Source organism: Sciurus vulgaris (assembly GCF_902686455.1).
Source record: "Sciurus vulgaris genome assembly, chromosome: 5".
Taxonomy (NCBI): domain Eukaryota; kingdom Metazoa; phylum Chordata; class Mammalia; order Rodentia; family Sciuridae; genus Sciurus; species Sciurus vulgaris.
In genome coordinates, this window is record NC_136465.1 from 89,377,878 (window position 1) to 89,401,203 (window position 23,326).

Genomic DNA, 23,326 nt, shown 5'->3' on the forward strand with positions numbered 1-23,326 from the left:
ATTGTTTCTGATTTGGATGACTTTGATTTGTTTCATCATTCATTTTTTTTTTAATCTAATTGCTCTGGCTAGAGCTTCCAGCACTATGTTGAATATTAGTGGTGAGACTGATATTTCTGATCTTATGAGAAATACTACCAGTCTCCCCTTGAGTATGATGGTAGTTGTGAGCTTTCCATATATGGCTTTTATTATGTTGAGGTCACTCCCCACTTTCTACTTCATTCAGTACTTTTATCGTCGACAGACGTTAAAGTCTACAAAAACAACATTTCTGCATTTATTAGGTAATCACAACATTTCTGCATTTATTAGGTAATCATGAGTCTTTTGTCCTTAATTTTTAAAAGATGTTATAGTGATTGATTTTCACATATTGAATCATCTTGCATTTTTTTGTTTAATACCACATACGAGAGACAACATATGACCCCTGACATTCTAGGTTTGGCTAATTTTGCTTAATATAATGGCCTCTAGTTCCATCCATTGTCATATAAATGACATAATTTCACTTTTCTTTTTGGTTGAAAATATTTTCAAGATTATTTCTCTTTCCTGTGACTTTCAGCAATTTGTTTAAGATGTGCCAAGAGGTAGATATCTTTAGATTTATCCTAGTTCAAATATTTTTGAGCTTCTTGAATTTTATGTCCATTTCTCTCCTCAGATTTGTGAAATTTGAGGTCATTATTTCTTTAAAAATTCTGTGCCCTTTCCTCCTATCCTTCTCTGTGTGTTTGTTCTGCTTGATTTTGTCCCACAATTCCCTTAGATTCTTCCTTATTCTCCTTCCTCCACCTCCTCCTCCTCTTCTTCTTCCTTCTTTTGTTCCTCTGCCTCAGTAAGTTTCAAAGTCCTATTCTTGAATTCGCTGATTCTTCTGCCTGACCAAGTCAACTTTTGAGTACCCCCTGGCAAAATTTTCAGTTCAGTTATTATATTCTTTATTTCCAGAATGCCTATTTGGTCATTTGTAATTTCTGTATCATTGATATTGTCATTTTGTTTATGTATCATGTTTCTGATTTCATTTAGTTGTCTGTCTGTGCTCTCTTTATTTTATTGAGCATTTTTCACAGGAATTTTGAAATCTTTGGCAATTCCTATCTTTTTACTTTGTTGGAGCCAGTTCCTGGAGATTTAATTTGTTTATTGAAATGTGTCCATACTCCCTGTTTCTTTGTATGTCATTGTTTGTTTGTTTGTTTGTATTTTAGTATTCAGAGAATCAACCAACTCTTCCAAACACTGTAATCTGATTTTCTATAGGGGAACTTTCTCTACTCAGCCTTACTAGATTATGAATCCTTCTCAAGCTTTTTCTAGGTGTGCATTCCTTTCTAATCCCTCTAGGCGTGTATGTATAGTCTCTTATTTGAAAAAGCTTGCTGGTTTCTACTTAGAACCATTCCCTGGTAAGGTCCTGGTTTCTTTCCCAAGTATCTCCAGTGGTGTGGCGAATTGTGGCGATGGTGCTCCACCTGCTGTCGTTCTGTGGTACTGCAGACTGATGCATAATCCATTGTCTTTGTTCTGAGAGAGCCCCAATCTGGTGTTCCAGTCGTGAGCACTCAGGCAAGAAAGAAACCAGTTCTTGGGAAGGCCCCACTAAAAGTCCAAATACTGGAAGTAGGGAATTTGAATGTTTTCTCCCACCAGCACTGTGCAGTATTGGGTGATAAGGACTATGGTGCAAAGGAGAGAGAGTGGAGAGTCATAAATTTTCCTTCCAGGTTTCCCTGTGTTTCTGTCTAGGCTTGTATGGATTATATGAAACTCCTAAATGGTTTCTGGATTCTCTTAGGGTTTTTGGTCCATTTGTTATTAAATTTGTGTCTTGTGGAAGAGAAGGCTCCAGGATTCCTATCCTACCATCTTGCTGATGTCCTTGCCTCCCAGTTGTCTCTCTTTTTCTCTCTCTTTTATTTCCCTCTAGGATTAATTACATGATTTAAAAAAAATTATTTGGCCCTGAACAATGTTCACTCCTCTTCTGTGATATAAAGATTGTATGTTTTTCTACAAGATGTCAGGAAATGACTGTCCAGGAAGAAAATCTTCATAATTTTTGTCTAACACCATTGAATCAACTTAGGATGCTTGTCTTATGAATTTTATTCTTCCCACTATCAACTTAAACTAGTTTCGATATCCTTCCATTTGATGTTCCATTTTTAGATGATTTCTGTATTTTATCTACTTTTTAGTTGTATCTAATAAGTGGTATTATTTGACAGTTCTTCTCAATTTTGCTATCTTCATTGATATCATGTGTAATCTGAAAGATTGTTATGCAGGAAAGAGCATACATACATCTTGTAGGCTATGCAAGTGTTTGTTCGGCCTTTTGTCTCTAACTGCCAAGCATGGCCTATAAGACACAAGTAGTAGTAGTCGCGAGCATGTGTTCCACATATTATCAAAAGAGCAAAAAGAAATTTGCTTATGGATATGAATGTGGGCTGTAAGAGAAAGGATGAATCAATCAATTTTGTCCAAGTGAAACTGAAACTTTAAAAAGTCTATAGCCACTACATTTTAGATGGAATGTCAATTTTGTTGTTCATTAAATTTTTCTTTGTCTCCTCAAAGTTCCATTTCCCAACTGGCTTCCTGAAAATACTACTTTTGAACATGTCCTGCCATTCCCCTTAGCTGGCCTGTGGTATCCACTTGGAAACAAAGAATGCCTTACCATCATGGCAAATTGAGAATACTAACTTCTAATAAATCAGTTAATGGCATTATTGAAAAATAACAACCTTAATTGTAATCTGATATTGTAACCAAGTTGGAAAATGGTGCTTTATCTGCGTAGAGTTGACAACATTAAAATGGCTGAGATGTACTGATTGCTATTGGGAAAGATAAGTATGCTTTTATAATGAAATAATGCTTTCAAGTAAAGAAGAAGAACTATATTAATTCCATATTCATATAAACATTATATAGTCCTTTGATTAACCAGTTTTTCCTCTTCCTGCCTTTTTTTTTTTTTTTTTTTTTTTTTTTTAGGTTTTCTTGGGAGCTATGTCATTATGCTTCATTTGCAAAGCACTGGGTATGGCCGTTATGAAATCTTCCATTACTCAAATAGAAAAGAGATTCGACATATCCTCTTCTGTTGCTGGTGTAATTGATGGAGGCTTTGAAATTGGTAATTTTATTTCTGTTTGAATAACTGGACTTGCAGAGGTAAAACATTTCCCACATGAATTACAACTCTGGTTCTCAACTAGGTGAAAACTAATTCCTCAAGGACCACTTGGCAACATCTGGACACATTTTGGGTTGTTGAAACTTGGGGAGGGGTGTGCTACTAGTATCTAGGGGTAGAGGCTAAGGATGCTGCTAAACACCCAAAATGCACAGAATGACCCACAACAACAAAGAATCACTTAGTTCAAAATACTGGTTGTTAGAGTGTTGGAAGACTGCTCTCACAAAAACTCACTGCTTTCAAATTCACACTCTGGGAAGCTTAACCTGCCCTCTCTCCATTTAACCAAGTGTGAAAAAAGGTTGAGAGAGGACTGTGATTCATATGATTTGTGGATAAAAGGACAACTTTGAAACAAAACTATGTTAGATTTCTACTCTTTAACTAAGGTTAAAAGTCCTTTTTTTTAACAATTGAAGATATTGCTTTGTTGTCCTAATTTTAATGTCTTCTCTTATAATAATGAAGCTTTATGTAATTATTAAACATTTTTCTTATCTTGTGAATTGGAAGTTTGTTACTTCTGCTCAATTTTCCTCCTTCTTCTTACTTTTTAATTATTTGGAGAACCCCCAAATTATGTATATCATATAGATTGCAAATATTTCTTACAAGTTTGCTATTTTTAAACATTATGTAAAACATTCTTGATAGTATTTTTAAAATAACTGTATAAAGGAAGACATATCTATCAGCATTTATTTGAACAGCATTAGAAATTTGCTTACCTTTGATCCTCAAATCTTGTGACTTCAAGTTTCATCCTTAGTTTCTCTGGAGTATATCTTCAAGGGGTTATTTTTTTCCAGAAAAAAAAAAAATGAGCATATATTTTTTGATCCCTTTCTTGTTAGAAATGTGCTTATTTTACTATCATATTTAAGTGATAATTTGAGTATGGAACTAAACAATCAAAATGTTTTTATTAGAACGTTATAACATTAATCTACTGTTTTATAAAATCCAATAATATATGTTATAAATCATTACCAGTATGATTCTCATGCACTAATATGCATCTCTTTTTTATCCTTGAATCTCAGAAATTTTACTAGTATGTATTGAAGACTGTCTCTTTTTACATTATCTCTGCTGAAGAAATGGAAGAACTTTTAATCTAAAGGCTGAAGTCTTACTTTTAGTTCAAGAAATTTACTTTCTCTTTCTTATTTGTTTCTCCTCTATTTTCTTATTTCCTTTAGAAACATCTATGACATAATTATTAAATTTTCTGGATGGTTTTTCTCTTTACATTTTTCTTTCTAAATTTCTACTTCTTTTGCTGTATGTTTCATATGCTTATATCTTCCATCTTATCATATAAAGTCATAATTTGTACATTTTTCTATTTTTTAAAGTTACAACAGTACTTTATTGTTCTCTATTATTTTTAGTCTCTCATTGATTTTATGGGTAAATGTGCTCTTGTACCTCTAGAGATATTAATTGGACTTTTTGAGTTTCTCCTCTTTTTAGATTTATCCTTACTGCTTCTTCATGTGTTACGTTATCTACTGGTTCATTTTAGTGCTTTTCTTTCAAGCTTTTCTTTTCTACCAAATGCACAGTAATTCTTGGTTGCTGTCTGCTCTTTGTTATACAGATAGCTCCAGATGGCCAGGATTGATGGCGACTCCCTCCACTTGGAATACTCTTTCTCCCCTTTTAAAACTAAATAATAGAAATGTTGAACATTAAATCTCCAGTGAGCTCTTCTCCTGGAAATTTTCTCGAGGCTTTTAATTAACATAAATTCTCTCTTCCTGTGGTCTAATAGTACCTCCATTCATCTACCAATTTTTATCACTAGTATGTGAATTTCTTAAGGACAGGTACCAAGATTATCTATGTGTATGTATGTATGTATGTATGTATGTATGTATCTATCTATCTATCTATCTATCTATCTATCTATCTATCTATCTATCATCTATCTATTATTTCTGGCACCAAGCACCATGGCAGGCACATAATATAAATTTCTTACACATATTTATTAGCTCATTATATATATACATAATATTAGGATTCATTTTGACATAAGTATGAAAGCATGGAATATAATTTGCTGCAATTCAGTCCCCAGTACTCCCCTTTCCTTTTTCTCCTCCCTCCCCCTGTTCCCTTTCCTCTAATCTACTGATCTTTCTTCTATTTATAGTGTTTTTAAAGTTAGCACATTATGAATATGCATAAAGGTGAAATTCATTGTGGTATATTCATATATGTACATAGGAAAGTTTGCTCTGATTCATTCAATCTCTCTTTCCTCTTCAGTCCCTTCTCTCTCCCCCTCAATCCTCTTCCTTTGTTCCACTGATCTCTCTTCCATTTTCATATCCCCCTTTTTTATTTTTAGGAATGAATGAATAAATGCATTAACAAATACCTTTTCCTCAGATCAGGAATATTTTTCTCTACATTTCTCCATTCCGGTGCAATCCAAGTTAACTCTAAATTCTTCAATAAAATTCTGTTTCACTAATATTGCCAAATACTTTTTTTCTAAAACTTGTTTTATATAACTCTACAACTTTCCACTGACTGGCTTCATGTAGGTGAGTTTTATCTTATCAATTAAATGAATCTGGGGAAAGGTACCGTATCTTGTGTTCTATTTGCATCCATTCTGGGTCCTTCGATTATATTGGACACAAAATTGGACTCAGTCAATATTTGTTGTGATGAATCATATCAACACAATTTTGTTCTCTTCCTAGGAAATTTGCTTGTGATTGTATTCGTAAGTTACTATGGATCCAAACTACACAGACCGAAGATTATTGGAATTGGTACTTTCATTATGGGGGCTGGAAGTATTATGACAGCTTTACCACATTTCTTCATGGGATAGTGAGTGTTAAAAAACCCTGTGCTGTTAATTTCATTCACTTGTAAATTATTAGTAGGATACTGTGGTTTTTTTTTTTTTTTTCTTTTAAAGAGTTAGCCCTACCTTTAGAAAAGATTACCCACTATGTATAGAAATTGATATTTTTTTCTATGAAACAACAGTTTTATTTGCCATTGCTTTCATTGTCTTTGAGATATGCATAGCACTAAATAAGTTGCCCAGTTTAATTTGAAATAAGTTTTAAATGCCTTTTAAGTACAATATGCGTAGTTCACATCTTTGCACATAAGATCAGGATTACACTCAGTAAGACTTTTTTGCTCGACCCATTGCATTGTGGACTTTCCCACCATCTTTCACTGAGGCTGTTTTCCTAAGATTACGGTGTCGTTAAGGTTGGAGTCAGATGCTCATGAGAGACAACTGAAAATAGCAATGATTTAAAGAAGATCAAAGCTTATTTTTCACTTAAAAATTAATGTAGCCAGTCCAAGGAAGCACAATATTGCTTTGCCTTTCATGGTCTTGTTCTCATGGCCCAGACTGTGTCAGTGTTGTTCCAGGCAAACCGGATATCAGAAGAGAAGAAGAGCGGGAAGAAGAGGCGGTGAAAAGTACACAGAGGAAGTGACTTAAGAAATATTTTCAGAAGAATGATGCTTCTCCTGATATCACATTGGGCAGAACTTAGCTACCTATCATGCACAGTTTTTCCATGTTCCCAGCTAAAAGTTTCAACTTAAATTACTCAGGAAAAAAGAGAAAAAGGGGTATTGAGAAATAGTGAGTCATGTTGCCATTTGTCACAGCAATTACTGACTCATTGCCAAATCCAGCAGTCACACCTTCAGTCACACCACATGAACTCATTTTTTCTCTACATTGCCTCTGAGAAGACTTTTCTTCCTTGAGATTCTGCTCCTTCCTATTTCTGTCACATCGCACTCTCTGGATTTAGTTCCTGTCTCTGTGCCCTCTTATCATGCCTGTCATTTTCTTTCATGACTGACATCATCATTTCAGCATCTCCTAACTCCATCCCTAGTCTTTTCAACTTCTCATTCTACATGATTTGTGTGGAGTATATGCTTTAAAGAAAACTATCATCAATCTATGGTGACATTTTCTAGCACTCAAGATCTGTGTGCTTGTGGATATTTCCAACTTAATGTCCCACAAGCAATTTCCATCCATATATTCTCATTCATATATTTCCAAGACCAGTTTAGATTTTTCACATTCATTCTTTCAGTAATGATTCTTTTATTCAAAAAGGAACTTAAACTCAAGGGCCTTGTTCTAGACTGTCTATTTACTGAAACATGAATACCTGGTAATCACCCAAATCTTCTTTTACCTCCAATCTGTCAAAGTTGGACCCAGCTGAGGCTTCAATATCTCTGGTCTGGACTTTTTGCTTCCAATTTCATCTATTCTAACTCACATTCAATACTTTAAAATGCATATCTAATTATTTTACTCCTATTTAAAACTCACTTTCTTAGAGCAGTTCTTTCCAACTTCAGATTCTGTACCAATAAAGCAATTCAGATGATTGAAACTAACATTTTTTCCCCATAGGCCAGAATAGAATAATTGCAATGTAAATGGGGATAAATACTTAACTGTGAAACTTACATTTTACATGTACATATATTTGTGAGCATGTGTGTTTATGTGTGTGTATTGTGGTTGTGATGTAAGATGTATTTCTTATTGTTAGTGACAGTCAAAATATTAAAAGCCCCTTGCCTGTGGGTTAATATCTATACTCATTTGCACATGCACGGTGCTCACTAATTTGATTGTTGATTACCTTCTAGATTCATCTTCCACTGCTCCCCATAACTGAGGACTACATTCTAAAGCTGCAGTTCATTAAATGTGCCACAGTATATCAAACTTTTGCTATACTCTTCCAATAGCCTTAAATGCTTTTCCTCCTTTGTCTATTTTTTGAGTTCCTATTCCTTACTAAGACTCTTCTCCCATGCCGTCCTTACGGTGAGGTCTTCTCTAATCCACTCTATTTCCCACCTTCAAGCAACTCTGATCATCCCCTTTCCCTTTATGGCAACTCAGAACCTTGTATATGAAACTTATGTCACTTATCATATGTGTTGATCTCATTGTGAAATTCCCAAGGTAAAAACGCTGTTGTTTTTGCAGCAGAGCATAACGCCCGCCCTAGAGTAGGCTGCCCACAGAGCTACAGGGTACTTCACTGTTTTGAGGATCAGCATTTGTTCCTATTCTATCTCTATTTCTGTTGTTCTTATGAAGTTCTCTCTTATCAAATCGAGGTGCATTATAATTATTTTAAGTTTTGGAGAGACAGGCATTAGAGAGAAAGAAAGAGAGAGGGAGAGTGCATATGGGAGTGTGTGAAAGAAAAACAGGTTGTTAACAGAAAATGTAGATGAACTGGCATGCACTGTAGATTGATTTAGAAAGCACTGCTCTAAAATTTACTAAACGTTGTCATAAGTTATCAGAAAGTTTATAGTTAGAAGTTTAAAAACCAAAAAGGTGAAACCAGGATATTTCATATCTTGACCAGAAAACAATCAGTCCTGGACTGACAGAGAGGCCTTGATCCACCTCGCCTGGGGAGTACAAATGACCTTTCTTAGTGGATGCTCCCACTTCACGTTTACCCATAATCTCTTCTAAAATACAGGTCAGAAAATTGACATGGAGGATTCTGGTAATTTGGAGAAGAGAGAGATACAAACATAGGGTAAAATTCCTCTATGTTTCTGGGAAAATTGAAAATATTCACTAGATGAGCAAAAATTTTATGTCCTGATATTCTTACAGTTACAAGTATTCCACTGAAGCCATTATTAATCCATCAGAGAATTCAACATTAACCTGTTTAATTAATAAAACTTTATCACCCACTGGAACACCACCCGAGATAATGAAAGAAGGTAAGAATTAATAGTGACAGTGAAAACTGTTTTAAAATTTGTGAAATTACTTACATCTATGAAAATGTGATATTTATTGGTAAAATTAATTATTGGAAAAAACTTTGACCTTTACATACAGACAAAAACCTTAGTGTAAATATGTATTATATATAAAGAACTTTTAGAAGTAGATAAGAAGACAATGCCAGTAGGAAACTGGCAAAGAACATCTACATTTAAAATAAAACAATAGGAACTGGCCCAAGTATGTGAAAAATAGAAATATGTTCTTTATGAATATGTAAATTATTATGCCAAGAAAATATTTTTACCTATTATAAATTATAACTTATTACAAAATATAATTATAAATAATAACACTAAAGTTTCTAACTATTAGGAAAATAATGGAGAAATGAAATAGAGGAAGAAAAAAGATTTTAGATTTTGAGTATTGTTAGGAGTATATAAATTCGTAACTCTGGAGGTTAATTTTCACTATGTGTTAAAGAACAAAAATATACTTAACAGTCATCCTGCTGTTAATGATTAATCTTAAGGAAATAATCAGGCATGGGCACAAGGACTTATTTACAATTATATCTAAGGTATCCTTATTTAATAGAATAAAAATCTGATTTTTATTCTTACAATAAAATTATAATTATATCTTACAATTCAAGGATGTAAGATTGACTAAATAGTTCACGAAACTATTATTTAGCACAGTACTGTGCCATCATTAAAGTCCTGATATGAATGATAGCATAGAGAAAGCCACATACACATACACATAACATTGTCAATAATACAGTGTTAATTGTGTACATGGATTATAATATGAACTGGATATATAAATCTATGATGCATATTATGCATATTTTTATGTGAAGCTGAAGTATGGAAGGTATATAACAAACATCAGAATTGATTTTCTCTGTATAGTAGGATCTCAGGTAATTTTTATTTTGTGCATGTGTGTGTGTGTTTGTGTTTTTCTATATTTCAAACTTCACAAAGTGAATATAAATCACTTAAAATTAGAAAAAAAGCAAAAAATCCAAAATCCTCAAGGTAATAATTGTCTAAATTAATTCACTTTCTGATAGAAAGGCTGAAGTTAATGTTTAAAGTAAAACCCTCTCTTGTCTACCTAGGTTGTGAAAAGGAATCATCATACATGTGGATATATGTCCTAATGGGTAACATGCTTCGTGGGATAGGAGAAACTCCTATCATGCCACTGGGGATTTCTTACATTGATGATTTTGCTAAAGAAGGACATTCTTCTGTTTACATAGGTGAAGTACAGAAAACATGAAATTGAATGATTACTTTGTCTATATTTATACTTGAAATAATAGTGTCACTGAATTAATTCTTTTAGCTGGAAAAATTTAGACAAATATATTGTGTAATGTTACTTTTAAAAACATGCTGGTTATGAACAGTGTATTCCTAGAATCTGATAAAGTTGTTTCATCATGTTTTCAGGTGGTTTGAGTGCAATAGGAATGATTGGTCCAATCGTTGGCTTTTTAATGGGATCTCTGTTTTTAAAAATGTATGTGGACATTGGATATGTAGATCTAAGTAAGTACAATCACAAGGTAACACGACAGTTTCCTTCACATAAAGGATACTCTTCTTCAATATAATTAAATTTACTCTTTTATGGTCCTTTGCTTGCTATTTTTCAAAAGTTACAAGTAGGAAAAAGTACATTAGTAATTATAATTTACTAATTTAGTAAAATTCAGCTCTTATGTAACTGTGCTTTTACAACTAAGTATAAAATGAGAAAAATGTAGAAAATCTTATTTTATATTATGTGATCCAAAACGAACTTAAAACATTCTCCTCCCAGGACTGACTGACCACCGGGTCAAGTCAATTTCATTTTTTGGCTGCTGGTGGTTGGGATGTTGAAGTGCAGAACTCATAAGTTGCTTTGCTGAAGCTGCCATGGGGCTGCAGGTTTGTCTTATGGGTGGGGTGGTTTAAAGCACTTTGCTTCCGGCCCCTTTTCCTGCTCCTGGCAGAGGGCTTGGCATATGGCAACATCCGATAAGTGCTTGTAGAATAAATGAATGAAAGAATGCACACATAAATAACATCTGTGACCTTCCTCTTCACTCTCAGAGCATGCTTTACTTCATAATTCAGAGAAGAAATAATGTGGAAGATGTGGAAACTTCCTCAGCTTCAAGTTCTTGTACCATTTATCTTTGTTCTTTTTTCCCAGCTCAGTGGGAAAAGGCATCCATCTTCAGATGGTATTAATAAATTCAACTGTGGTTTAGACTCTCTTGCCATGTCTTTCAAGATCTGATTCCATCAACCACATTATCTGATCCAGCCTGCATCTTCTACCCTCCATTGCTACTCTCTCTTTTCTTTCAGAAAAGACACTCAAGTGTCTCCCATCTTTTTTTACACATCCAACATTTTTTTATCCATCAAACAACTTTTTAGCTGATTTTGTGTTCTTCTATTTTCCTTCAGAGTCAAGCACCCGGAAAAAATAATCTAAATTTAGATGGCTCACTTACCTCCCATTGACTTTCTAACTGTAATCTGACGTTTATTACTCAAGAAACACAGTTTCTATCCAATGTATTTCTAATGGATATTTTTTACAACTTTTAAAATTTATATTTTTAGTACTTGCTCATTTTTTTTCCTTCATAGATATCTTATAAACACCTAAAACTCAATGTGTCCAAATCTGGCTCATCATCTTACCCCCATACCCATTTCTATTTCCTATGTTTCCTCCCTTTATAAATAACCTAACCTTAATCCAATTATTGACAGAATTACGGAACAACCTTTCACCTGAACTCTCTGCCTCTGGTCTCACATGTTCTTAGGCATAATGTAGGGTAGGCATAATGTTTCCAGAATTATCTTTTTAAACAAATCTGATCCATGTCATTCCCTGTTTAAGTTCCTTCAGTGGCTTCATATTGGACTTAAGGATTGAAGTCGAATTCCTTAGAACGTGACTTTTTTTTTTCTTTTCTTTTCCTTTCCTTTCTCTCTTCTTTCTTTCTTTCTTTCTTTCTTTCTTTCTTTCTTTCTTTCTTTCTTTCTTTCTTTCTTTCTTTTTTTCTTTCTTCCTTTTTTGAGAAGTTTTACTTTTTACCTCTCTATTCCTTCTCTAACATATACCCTATATATACTAGCCATGCCACTTGAAGTGCAGGAATTTCAGTGTGCCCTGTAATCTCACCCTTTCCTGTATTTATACTTGGAAAAGGTTTTTTCATTGTTCTGTTTACATGGTTCTTAAAGTCTCATCCAAAATGTGGCTCTTCTTTAAAGAAGTCTTAATGTCACAACCTTCCATGGGCCCAAAGTCAAGTCTTCCTATTCATAACCAAGAGCATGCCTGTATTATAGCCCCTATGACATAAGCTGTAGACATTTCTGTACTTATCTAATATCTGACTTTTTTTTTTTTTTTTTTTTTTTTGGTGCTGGGTATTGAACACATAACCTCGCACATTCTAGGCAAATGCTTTACCACTGAGTTACGTACCCAAGCCCCTGTCATCTCTTAGAAAATGACAGATTGATAGCTGTTTTAACATATAAATAATTAGTGCCTGTGAACAAACATATTTAATTTTTTATCTCATCAGGACTTCAATAGATTATTCTAAGGAGAGCAAAAGATTTACTTCCAAAATGGAGTAGATCTCACAGTAGGCTAACGGTAGGCACAAACTTAAAAGCGTTTGCTAATACAATACTAAAACAAGTAGCTGATGAAATGTTTCATGTCTTCCATTTTAATCATGAGACTTAGAGTAGGCTCACATTCTGTCCATTTTTACTTATTCATTTCCAGGCTCATTATTGTTTTTATCATTTAGAGTACGGTTGCGAAGTTCTTTAAGGTGACAGTTTTTTAAAACTCCCCATGATATTTAGAAATATTTATAAAAATTTTAGGATTCATTGTAATTCAATTTATAAAATGGAATGTTCAGACTTTATTGTATCTTTTCTTCAGTAATGAATACAAAGTAAACTCATTATAAAGTATACGTGGCAAACGGTAATACCTACAGGAACCAAAGAGATAACAGAAATGAATAAAGAGATACAGGTTCTGGTATAGGAAGTTAGGATATGGTGGGCAGTCTGGGAAGAATTGGTGATGATTTTCTCTGTTTACCATCTACCCAAAATCATCTGTACTGTTCTTGTCGTGTAGAAATTTTGTCCCAGCATTGATGAGATATTTTGATTGCTTTCTGGACAAATTCATGTATAATTTTTTGACTTTTAAGATGGTGTTTAAATTAAGGAAAATACTTTGGCAGGCCAGATCTACTTAAGATATGACTTTTTCTCTATTATATAGGCCAATGAGAGAATAGAAAATTAACTAAAATCATATATTTGACAGATGTTGAGTAAGAAAAAATATTTATCGTGTAGATAAAATCACTGATTTAACCAATCATTTACAAAAGTCTGTCTGAGTGGTTGATTGTGAAAGATAAGATCCTGTCAATCAATTTTAAATCCAGATCTGTTTACTTGAAAATAATTTATATTTACATACTTGTGGTAGTAGTCAACACAATATTTTCTGAATGAGACAAACATCATTACCCTATGTACATGTATGATTACACAAATGGTTCAACTCTACTTCATGTACAACCATAGAAACAACAGTTGTACTCCATTTGTGTACAATGAATCAAAATAAATAAATAAATAAATAAATAAATAAATATTTTCTCATGTCAATGACATTTTTATAGGCCAAAGAGTAATGGTATTATATTGTGCTTCAAACTTCTTAAGGATGTGGTACTCACTTTGGCAGCATATGTACTAAAATTGGAAGGATACAGAGAAGATAAGCATGGTCCCTGTGTAAGGATGGCATGCAAATTTGTGAAGCATTCCATATTTTAAAATTCTACAGAGATGTGTATACACACATGTACTTTTTATTCATTTATTAACTTTATTTTATTATGGTAAGATCATGTAACACTTAACATGAGGTCTTAATAGATTTTTTTAAAAGTACAACACAGTATTGTTAACTATGAGCACAATGTTATACACCAGATCTCAAAATCATATTCATCTTATATAACTGAAATTTCATACCCATTAACTAGCAACTCCTTATTTCCCCTTCCCAGAGCCCCTGGAAACCACCATTCTACTCTTTGTTTTTATGAGTTTGACTTATTTAGATACATCATGGAAATGTCATTGTGCAATGTGTGTCTTGTGACTAATTTGTTTTTCTTAGCATAATGCCTGCAAAGCTCATCTGTTATTCATATACTGCAGGATTTTCTTTTTTTAAGATTGAATATTGTGTGTGTTTGGGGTGTGTGTGTTGCATTTTTTATTCTCCATTGATGGCATTAGGTTGTTTCCACACCTAGACTATTGTGAATGGTACCACAATGGACATACAAGTCCAAACATCTCTGAGATCATACTTTTCTTTGGGATGTATACCCAGAAGTGGGATGAGCATATGGTAGTTCAATAATTCTTCAGGGAACACTCATACTGTTTTTTTTGCTTCATTATATACAAATGGGGTACAATTGTTGTTTCTCTGGTTGTACACAAAATAGAGTCACAGCATTTGTGCAATCATATATGTACATAGGGTAATGATGTTTGTCTTATTCTGTTATTTTTCCTTCCCCCCACAACTTTCCCACCCCTCATTTTCTCTATACAATCCATCCTTCCTCCATTCTTGCCTCCCTCCCACCCTGCCTTATGTATCATCATCCACTTATTAGATCATTCAGCCTTTGGTTTTTTGGTTTTGGCTTATCTCACTTAGCATGATGTTCTCCAACTCCATTCATTTACCTGCAAACGCCATAATTTTATTCTTTTTTATGACTGAGTAATATTTCATTCTGTATATATACCACAGTTTCTTTATCCATTCATCAATTGAAGGGCATCTAGGTTGGTTCCACAATCTAGTTATTGTGAATTGAGCTGCTATGAACATTAATGTGGCTGTATCACTGTAGTATGCTGATTTTAAGTCCTTTGGGGATAGGCCAAGGAGTGGGATAGCTGGATCAAATGGTGGTTCCATTCCAAGTTTTCTAGGAATCTCCACACTGCTTTCCAGAGTGGCTGCACTAATTTGCAACTCCACCAGCAATGTATGAGTGTACCTTTTTCCCCCACATCCTCATCAACACCTATTGTTGCTTGTATTCTTGATAGACATTCTAGTTGGAGTGAGATGAAATCTTAGAGTATTTTTGATTTGCATTTCTCTTATTACTAGAGATATTGAACATTTTTTCATATATCTGTTGATTGCTTATAGATCTTCTTCTTTGAAGTGTTTGCACATTTCCTTAGCCCATTCATTGATTGGGTTATTTGTATTCTTGGTGTAAAGTTTTTTGAATTCTTTATAGATTCTGGAGATTAGTACTCTATCTGAAGTATGTGTGGCAAAGATTTACTCCCACTCTGTAGGCTCTCTCTTCACATTGTTGATTGTTTCTTTTGCTGAGAAAAAACTTTTTAGTTTGAGTCTATCCCAATTATTGATTCCTGCTTTTAGTTCATGTGCTTTGGAATTCATGTTAAGGAAGTCTGGTTCTAAGTCGACATGATGAAGATTTGGACCTATTTTTTCTTCTATTAGGTGCAGGGTCTCTGGTCTCATTCCTAGGTTCTTGATTGATTTTGAGTTGGGTTTTGTGCAGGGTAAGAGATAGGGGTTTAGTTTCATTTTGCTGCATATGGATTTCCAGTTTTCTCAGCACCATTTGTTGAAGAGGCTATCTTTTCTCCATTATATGTTTTTGGCACCTTTGTCTAGTATGAGAAAACTGTATTTATGTGGGTTTGTCTCTGTGTCCTCTATTCTGTACCATTGATCTACCTGTCTATTTTTGTGCCAATACCATTTGTTACTTTTGCTCTGTAGTACAGTTGAAGGTCTGGTATTGCAATACCCCCTGCTTCACTCTTCCTGCTAAGCATTGCTTTAGCTATTCTGGGTCTTTTATTCTTCCAAATGAATTTCATGATTGCTTGATCTATTTCTATGAGTTACATCATTGGGATTTTAATTGAAATTGCATTGAATTTGCATAGTACTGTTGGTAGTATGGCCATTTTGACAATATTAATTCTGCCTATCCAAGAACATGGGAGATCTTTCCATTTTCTAAGGTTTTCTTCAATTTCATTCTTTAGTGTTCTGTAGTTCTCATTGTAGAGGTCTTTCACCTTATTTTTTTTCGATTGATTCCCAAGTTGGTTTTTTTTTCAGCAATTGTGAATGGGATATTTTTCCTAACTTCTCTATCAGAAGATTCATCACTTATGTATAAAAATGCATTAGATTTATGAGCATTGATTTTATATCCTGCTACTTTGCTGAATTCATTTATGAGTTCTAGAAGTTTTCTGGTGGAATTTTTCGGCTCCTCTAAATAGAGAATCATGTCATTGGCAAATAGGGATAGTTCAAGTTCTTCTTTTTTATTCATATCCCCTTAATTTCTTTGGTTTGTCTAATTGCTCTGGCTAGAGTTTCAAGGATGATGTTGAATAGAAGTGGTGAAAGAGGGCATCCCTGCCTTGTTCCAGTTTTTAGAGGGAATGCTTTCAGTTTTTCTCCCTTTAGAATGACGTTGGCCATGGGCTTAGTGTAGATAGCCTTTACAATGCTGAGAAATGTTCCTATTATCCCTATTTTTTCTAGTGTTTTGAGCATGAAGAGATGCTCTATTTACCAAATGCTTTTTCTGCATCTATTGAAATAATCATGTGATTCTTAACTTTAAGTCTGTTGATATGGTGAATTACATTTATTGATTTCCTGATGTTGAACCAACCTTGCACCCCTGGGATGAAATCACTTGATCATGGTGCACTATCTTTTAAATATGTTTTTGTATGTGATTTGCTAAAATTTTGTTAAGAATTTTTGCATATATATTTGTTAGGAATATTGGTCTGAAATGTTCTTTCCTTGATGTGTTTTTGTCTGATTTTAGTATCAGGGTGATATTAGCTTCATAGAATGCATTTGGAAGGGTTCCCTCCTCTTCTATTTCATGGAATACTTTGAATAGTATTGGAATGAGCTCTTTTTCGAAGATCTTATAGAAATCGACAGAGGATCCATCTAGTCCCAGACTTTTCTTTGTTGGTAGGCTTTTGATGACTTCTATTTCATTGCTTGAAATTGTTCTATTTAAATTGTGTCCTCCAGATTCAGTTTTGGTGGATTATATGTCTCGAGAAACCTGTTGATGTCTTCGAGATTTTCTAGTTTGTTGGAGTACAAATTTTCAGAATAGCTTCTAATTATGCTTTGTATTTCAATAGTGTCTGTGATTATATTTTCTTTTTCATCATGAATTTTAGTAATTTGAGTTTTCTTTCTCCTTCTCTTTGTTAGTGTGGCTAAGGGTTTATTCATTTTGCTTATTTTTTCAAAGAAACCAACTTTTTGTTTTGTCAATTTTTCTGATTATTTCTTTTGTTTCAATTTCATTGACTTCAGCTCTGATTTTAATTATTTCCTGTATTCTACTACTTTTGGTATTGATCTGTTCTTCTTTTTCTAGGGCTTTGAGCTGCCATGTTAGGTCGTTTATTTGTTGACTTTTCCTTCTTTTATTGAATGCACTCCATGCAACGAATTTTCCTCTTAGTAGTGTTTTCATAGTGTTCCAGAGATTTTGATATGTTGTATGTTTGTTCTCATTTACCTCTAAGAATTTTTTAAATTTCCCCTAACATCTTCTGTTATCCATAAATCATTCAATAGTGTATTACTTAATTTCCAGGTGTTGGAATAGTTTCTGTTTTTTATTTTATCATTGATTTCTAATTTCATTCCATTATGATCTAATAGCATACAAGGTAGTATCTCTATTTTTTTGTATTTGCCAAGAGTAATTTTGTGGCATAACATGTGGTCTATTTTAGAGAAGGATCCATGTGCTGCTGAGAAGGAAGTGTATTTACTCATTGATGGATGGAATATTCTATATATGTCTGTTCAGTCTAAATTTTATCGACAGTGTTATCAAGTTCTATGGTTTCTTTGTTCAATTTTTGTTTGGAAGATCTGTCCAGTGGTGAGAGAGGTGTGCTAAAGTCACCAAGTATGATTGTGTTTTAGTCTATTTGGTTCCTGGAATTGAGAAGGATTTGTTTAATGTACATGGATGTGCCATTGTTTGGGGCATGGATATTTATGATTGTCATGTCTTGCTGATTTATGCTTCCCATAAGCAGTATGAAATGTCCTTTTTTATCCCTTCTAACTAATTTTGGCTTGAAGTCCATTTTATCTGATAGGAGGATGGATAGATACCTCTGCTCTTTAACTGAGTTCATGTGAGTGGTATGTTTTTTTTCCCATCCTTCCACCTTTAGTCTGTGGGTATCTCTTTCTATGAGATGAGTCTCTTGAAGGCAGCATATTGTTGGATCTTTCTTTTTAATCCAATCTGCCAGTCTATATCTTTTGATTGATGAGTGCAGGCCCTTAACATTCAGTGTTATTGAGATATGATTTGTATCCCAGTCATTTTGGCTTGTTTTTGGTTTTTTTTTTTTTTTTTTTTTTTTTTCGTACAAGGAACCATTTATTTGCACAGATTAATTCACATCTGCACGGGGGAAGGGGGAAAGCAAAGAAGAAAGATGGCGTACGGTTCATCTCAGACATAGGAATTTCGCGGGCTGAGAGAAACCAATCGCGGAGGAGAATTCTTACAGACTGATTGATGGACCAATGACATATTAGGACGTAATGCTGGAGGCAGGATGCAACGTAAGCCGGAAATTCCTCTAACCGGAGAGGCGGGCTAACACAGATTGACAGGTGGTGGGGGAAGTCAGGAATTCCTTACATTCCCCCATTTCATTTTATATAAAAAATAAAAAAAATTTTGTTTGGGTACATGGATGAAGGTCAATCTTCTGTAATTACTTCCTGCTGGGTGTGGACGTAGAGCTGGTATCATTGTGGTAGGAAGAACTGAGGACTTGATAGTTTCTCTGGAGGAATATCTGCAGCCAGGCTCTGATTTTTTGTGAGATCCTGATATTTCTGCAATACAAGTTCATTAGTTGACATGGAAGTAAAAGACAGGGGGTGGAAGAACTGAGAAGTTGTTCCCATAACAAGGCCTAACAAAGGCTGTAGAGGACAGGCCTTTATTTGGGAGCTTTAACATTGTCTAGGTTATCAGGAATGTGAACACAACATTTAGTAGAGATCTCTATACTTCTGTTACTAGCAAACATAGATTAAGCCTACTTGTGTCTGTAGGCCTTAAACTGACTAAAAACTTCTGACTCTGGCAGTTTCTCTTGATAGTTACTATTATTTTTAAATGCCCAAGGATGGCTATACTTTGGTTTTAACTGATTTGCTAGGTGTTTAAGATCAAGCTGGTCAAAGAGACCTGTTCCTGTCTGTTAAAGAGTCAGCTGAGTTTCCACAGGGGTCACTCATAAAGAACTTAAGAGCAGCTTTTCCATTAGTGCCATTTGGTTAGGCAGGGTCTTTTCCATGATGTGGCTTTCTTTGAAAGCATCAGGGATGTTTCCCTTTTTTCCATGACCCTCCTCTACAGCAGGTGCACTGAGTGGCTTTTCCTCTAGTCACAACAATCTCCTTGATCAGGAGGTTGTGTGACCCAGAGTTGCAACACTCCTTAGAGAAGTTCTCTTGTTCCCTGGGTTCAGGCTGACTTTGAGGGCAAGACCCAAATATGGACTTTTCTTGACCTCTGTATTTAAAATCTCTATTTCTAAGTTTGGTCATAACCATCAAGCAAGTCAGTCTCACCAGTCATAAAGTAAGAGTACTGGGCTTTGGCTTTAATGTCCATAACTTTACAGTTATTTACCCCCTTTTATCTAATTGGGGTTTACATTATCTGTTCTATAGGTGATGGCTTACTATTCCAAGTTAATTTATGATGTTTCCTCTTCAAGCAGTACTTCTGCAAAATATTGATCAGGCAACAATTAGAGTTTATAAGGAAAATACAAAATGGGGTCAACAGTAAAACATTCAGTTTGTGCAATAGCTATTTTGAATTTTGGCTGAGTTCCCATTTGAGATTATAGTAATCTTTACAACAAACATTAAACTTTTGAACACAACTTTAAATGAGTTAAAGTCAGGCTTACTTTGGAGCCATTGTAATGTGTAGCAGGGTGGTGAGGCAGAGCCTTATCTCAGGTAACGTGGGGCTTTTCAGTGAGGGGCAAAGGAGTATATAAACACAGATTTTGAAGATTAAGCTGAGATCAGATGGAGCTCTGTTCTCTGATGGAAATGTGGATCTAAAGAGTTATGTTAGAGAGCTACAGGCGGTTGCCAGAGGAGGGGCTGCGTGGTGAGCTGTTTGGACTCAGACCACTTCTGAACCCCGGGGCCTGCCGGAGGAGTAGGAGGAGGAGGAGGAGGAGCGCGACGGGTCCTTTGGACTCGCAGTGACTGCATTACCGCTTCAGGCGGCTGCTCAGAGGAGAAGGCAAGTGGTGAGTTGTTTGGACTTAAAGTGACAGCTCCTGAACGCAGGGGGGCTGCCTGGAGGAGAAGCGTGGTGGGTCGCTTGGTCTTGAGTGGCCGCACCAGAACTCCGGGCGGTTGCCCAGAGGACCCGTGCAGCGGGTCACGTGGATTCAGAGCCACTCAGAGCGACCGCTCCTGAACACCCAGGGGGTTATCTGGAGAAGGAGGAGGAACGGGGAGGGTCACTTCGACTCGGAGTGATTGATTGCCCAGGGCTACGGGTGGTTGGTGGGAGGAGGAGGCACAAAGTGAGTTTCTTGGACTCCTAGTGACCGCACCGGAATACTGGGCGGCTGTCTGGAGGAAGAGGCCTGTGGCGGGTCTCTGGGACTCAGAGCGATTGTTCGGGGCCCCAGGTGGCTGCTCAGAGGAGGGGCCGCATAGCCAGGCAATTAGGTGCAGAGCAGGGTCCCAGGATCTAGGAGGCTTCTGGGTGGAAGAGCCGCACAGAGACAGGCTTAGGGTGGAGTGAAGGTTCCAGGCCTGCGGGCAGATTCTCTGAGGAGGGGCAGCCTAAGGAGATTCATCTGCGAAGGGTGAGGCTCCCAGGCCCAGGAGGTAGGGCCAGGCCCCTGGGAACTTTGCAGAGGAAGGCAGCCCAGCCCAGGCGGTAGCTATAAATTGAGGGGAACCTCTAGGAGGGAACTGAACAGTGAGACCTCCCCACCGGGTGAGTCTTCCCTGCTGAGTGAGGTTTCCCCACAAGGACGGTAAAACCAGAGACTCAGGCCCAAACAGGCCTTGCCTCAGCCCGCAGCCTAGGTCCCCTTTGGAAGACCATTGGTCAACACGTGGAGGCACCTCTTCCCACTAGCAGGGATTATACCCCACCTGAAGGCCACCACTCCTAGAGAGGCAGCTTCCTTGTGGAGCACCACATTATCAACTTCCTATAGACTTCAGCCTACTGAAGGCTAAGGGGGGATATATATAGAAATCTTCAGGGACATTGTAAGTCAATAGAGGAAATCTGCAATATCTCAGCGGTCCACTGATACCTGAACAATATGAGAAAACAAGGAAAGAAAATGCTGCAAACAAATCTAGATGTTACATCAATAAAACCCAATGACAGCATGGCAGAAGAAATGACAGAAAAGGAGTTCAGAATGTACATAATTAAAATGCTCAGAGAAGCAAATGATGAGATGAAAGAGCAAATGCAAGCATTGAATGATTGCACCAATCGACAGTTAAAAGAGCAAATACAGGAAGCAAAAGATCATTTCAATAAAGAGTTAGAGATATTGAAAAAAAACCAAACAGAAATCCTTGACATGAAGGAAACAATAAACCAAATTAAGAACTCCATAGAAAGCATATCCAATAGGATAGAACACCTGGAAGACAGAACCTCAGACATTGAAGACAAAATATTTAACCTTGAAAACAAAGTTGAACAAACAGAGAAGATGGTAAGAAATCATGAACAGAATCTACAAGAACTATGGGATATCATGAAAAGGCCAAATTTAAGAATTATTGGGATTGAGGAAGGCCTGGAGAAACAAGCCAAAGGAATGAACAATTTATTCAATGAAATAATATCAGAAAATTTCCCAAATCTGAAGAATGAAATGGAAAATCAAGTTCAAGAGGCTTACAGGACTCCAAATACACAAAATTACAACAGACCCACACCAAGGCACATTATAATGAAAATACCTAACATACAAAATAAAGACAGAATTTTAAAGGCTGTGAGAGAAAAGAACCAAATTACATTCAGGAGGAAACCAATACGGATATCAGCAGATTTTTCAATCCAGACCCTAAAAGCTAGAAGGGCCTGGAACAACATTTTTCAAGCCCTGAAAGAAAATGGATGCCAACCAAGAATCTTATACCCAGCAAAACTTACCTTCAAATTTGACGATGAAATAAAATCCTTCCATGATAAACAAAAGCTAAAAGAATTTACAAAAAGAAAGCCAGCATTACAGAACATTCTCAGCAAAATATTCCATGAGGAAGAGATGAAAAACAAAGAAGCAAATAAGCAAAGGGAGGAATTATCCTAAAGAAATTGTCAAATAAAGGAGGAAACAAGTTGTGTCAAACAAATAAATAAACAAAATTTTAAAAATGAACCAAATGACCGGGAAACCAAATCATTTCTCTATAATAACCCTGAATGTTAATGGCCTGAATTCATCAATCAAAAGACATAGACTGGCAGACTGGATTAAAAAGAAAGATCCAACAATATGTTGCCTGCAACAGACTCACCTCATAGAAAGAGATACCCATAGACTAAAGGTGAAAGGATGGGGAAAAACATACCATGCACATGGACTCAGCAAAAAAGCTGGAGAATCCATCCTCATTTCCAATAATGTGGACTTCAAGCCAAAGTTAGTCAGAAGGGATAAAGAAGGTCATTTCATACTGCTTAAGGGAAGCATAAATCAGCAAGATATAACAATCATAAACATCTATGCCCCAAACAGTGGCTCATCCATGTATGTCAAACAAATCCTTCTCAATTTCAGAAACCAAATAGACCATAACACAATAATACTAGGTGATTTTAACACGCCTCTCTCACTACTGGACAGATCTTCCAGACAAAAATTGAACAAAGAAACCATAGATCTCAATAACACAATCAATAATTTAGACTTAACGGACATTTATAGAATATACCATCCAACCAAGAGCGAATACACTTTCTTCTCAGCAGCACATGGATCCTTCTCTAAAATAGACCATATATTATGCCACAAGCTAATGTTAGCAAA

At 35.6% G+C, this 23,326-nt stretch overlaps 1 protein-coding gene across 1 annotated transcript in view; it reads left to right on the top strand.

Annotated features, from left to right (window-relative positions):
* LOC306662008 (solute carrier organic anion transporter family member 1B3-like) overlaps nt 1-23,326 on the top strand; it is an 88,808-nt gene that overhangs the window by 26,237 nt on the left and 39,245 nt on the right. The window contains exons 3-7 of the mRNA XM_079141482.1: nt 3,019-3,160; nt 5,944-6,076; nt 8,898-9,010; nt 10,150-10,293; nt 10,487-10,585. Coding sequence (XP_078997608.1) covers nt 3,019-3,160; nt 5,944-6,076; nt 8,898-9,010; nt 10,150-10,293; nt 10,487-10,585 — 631 coding nt within the window. The remainder of the gene's footprint in view (nt 1-3,018; nt 3,161-5,943; nt 6,077-8,897; nt 9,011-10,149; nt 10,294-10,486; nt 10,586-23,326) is intronic.